This window comes from Brassica oleracea, chromosome C9 (genome assembly GCF_000695525.1).
Source record: "Brassica oleracea var. oleracea cultivar TO1000 chromosome C9, BOL, whole genome shotgun sequence".
In the NCBI taxonomy this organism is placed as follows: Eukaryota; Viridiplantae; Streptophyta; class Magnoliopsida; order Brassicales; family Brassicaceae; genus Brassica; species Brassica oleracea.
In genome coordinates, this window is record NC_027756.1 from 6,698,849 (window position 1) to 6,701,433 (window position 2,585).

Below are 2,585 nucleotides of genomic sequence, written 5' to 3' on the forward strand. Positions count from 1 at the left end.
AAAGGAAACGTGAAGTGTGTTGAATGAATTAGATAAATGTCTAGTCTTTCTGGTTCTGCTTATTTGAAATTTGAAAAAGCATTGTTTGTTGTTTGTTGTTAGATAAATGTCAAGTCTTAACACATTCAAGTCTGGTACTAGTTAAAAGAAAAATTGAAAGCTTCTGTGATGAATTATTTGGTTGGTGTGTTGAATGCTAGTTCTCTTTCTCGAATTATTTATAACCATTGTCTTCCTCTTCAATCTCCAACATCTGAATGCGTTTGCTCGTTCTTTCTCCTCTTTCTCCTCTTTCGCCTCTTTCACCTCTTTCACCTCTTTCTCCTCTTTCTCCTCTACCTCTGACGTCGGAAATGGATTTCAATCCATTTCAAGACTCTGCCAAATTTGTTGAATTACTTAATAGTCAACAAAATGTTGTCTTTGGAAGTCAAGGAAGTGTTTCGCTCTCTACAACGCAAGCTCCTTTCGTAAGCACTCAAGAAGATCCAATCATTGCTGACGAGCTTCCAGCAGAGCATAATCCCCGAAGGACTTGGACGCCAACAGATGATATAGTGTTGATCAGCTCGTGGTTGAACACGAGCAAAGATCCCATTGTTGGGAATGAACAAAAGTCAGGGGCTTTTTGGAAGAGAATTGCAGATGACTTCTCGGCGTCTCCTAAGATAGCTGGTTCTGAAAAAAGAGAAGCATCTCAGTGCAAGCAGCGTTGGCACAAGCTGAATGATTTGGTTTGCAAGTTTTGTGGGGCGTATGAAGCAGCAACCAGGGAGAGAACCAGTGGTATGAACGAGAATGATGTGCTTAAATTAGCCCACGAGATCTTCTTCAACAACTACCAAAAGAAGTTCACCCTTGAGCATGCGTGGAAGGAGCTTCGCGCTGATCAGAAGTGGTGTGAACTCTCCACAGCCAAAAATGGAAGCAGCTCCAAAAAAAGGAAGTGTGAGGATGAAAACAATGCTTCTGGAGATGAAGAGTTCACATCTCGTCCTCCGGGTGTTAAGGCATCAAAGGCCCGTGGAAAGAAGCTAGTGGTTGATAGGAAAGTGTTCTCTGGCTTCCAGAATATCTGGAGTTTCAAGAAAGAATATCTGGAGTTTGAAGAAGGAGGACTTGGCAATGAAGGAAAGGCTCTCGAAGATGAGGATGCTTGAGTTGATTCTTGCAAAAGAAGCACCACTAGACGAAACCGATGATGCTCTGAAGAAAAAACTCATCAATGAGTTGATGTAACTCTCGGTCATGCTCTGTTTAACTTACATGTTCTAATTAGTTAAATTTCATGTTCTGTTTAATCTTTCATGTTCTAATTAGTTAAATTTGTAACTCTCGGGTTCTTGTTTACTTTGAAACCTTGTTTGTGGTTCTTGTTCTTTATACTGATTTGATCTCTGTCTCTTGATCTTTATACTGATTTGATCTTTGTTTCTTGTCCTTGTTACGTACATGAGCATTGGAGGTGAGAAGGATCACGGACTTGTTGTGTGAAGTGTTGTATTGTCACGGAATTTGTCATCTTGTTGCGTCTTGTACTCTTGTGTCTTATATTGTCACGGGCTTTGTATCTAGTCTAGTACTCTTGTTGTGTAGTGTCCATTGTACTACTCCTGTTGTAGTGTCACGGACTTGGCATCACTCTTGTTTCATAATTGTACCAAACACAAAAGCTTCTGTCTATATATTGCACTTTCTATTACTCAAGTTTCATATCTTCTCTATATATTGTACCAAACACAAAAGCTTATGTCTATATATTTCACTTCATAATTGTACCAAACTCAAACTCTAGTCTCTTTAATCACAAGTTTCTCATTTCTCTCTTTGATCAGAAGTTCACGTTGAAAAAAAAAGATCACAAGTTTCTCTCTATGGCTTCTTCTTCTCAAGATCCTTTTGATTCTTTTGATGCTGCAGTTGATGATGCATTTGATGATCTCTTTGAGCAAGCCTTTGAGAATATTTCCATTCATGTTGATCAAGAAGAACAAAAAAAAAGAAAAAAAAAGCTTATATCTAAAGACATCGTGAAGAAAGACATATTCGTTTATGGAATGATTATTTCAGTGAAACTCCAACTTATCGGATAATTTTTTTCCGACGACGTTTTTGAATGAACAAGCCATTGTTCATGTACATTGTTGATCGACTCTCCAACGAAGTTCAATATTTTCGAGAAAAGAAAGATGCTCTCGGAAGAAAAAGTCTCACTCCCCTTTAGAAGTGTAATGCATCCATTCGTGTCTTGGCATATGGTTCTGCGGCAGATGCGGTCGATGAATACCTCCGACTCGGTGAAACAACAACTCGGTTATGTGTGGAAAATTTTGTGGAAGGGATAATATATTTGTTCGGCGATGAATACTTCAGAAGACCAACCCCGACTGATCTTCAGCGACTCCTTTACGTTGGAGAACATCTTGGATTTCCCGGGATGATAGGAAGCATCGATTGTATGCATTGGAAGTTGAAGAATTGTCTCACCGCTTGGAAAGGGCAATATTCTCATGGTTCGGGCAAACCAACAATCGTTTTAGAGGCGGTTGCTTCGTATGATCTCTAGATATGACATGCATTTTTTG

General features: G+C 39.3%; 1 protein-coding gene across 1 annotated transcript; it reads left to right on the forward strand.

The window, feature by feature from the left end:
- The first annotated feature begins 353 nt into the window (after positions 1-353).
- On the forward strand, positions 354-1,160 carry LOC106314216 (glutathione S-transferase T3-like). Its single transcript, XM_013752132.1, has one exon. The coding sequence runs from the start codon at positions 354-356 to the stop codon at positions 1,158-1,160; it is 807 nt and encodes a 268-aa protein (XP_013607586.1).
- The last annotated feature ends 1,425 nt before the right edge of the window (positions 1,161-2,585 follow it).

Bases quoted from the DNA above. Each gene is read 5' to 3' on its own strand.
- LOC106314216 (XM_013752132.1), top strand. From the start codon at position 354: ATGGATTTCAATCCATTTCAAGACTCTGCCAAATTTGTTGAATTACTT.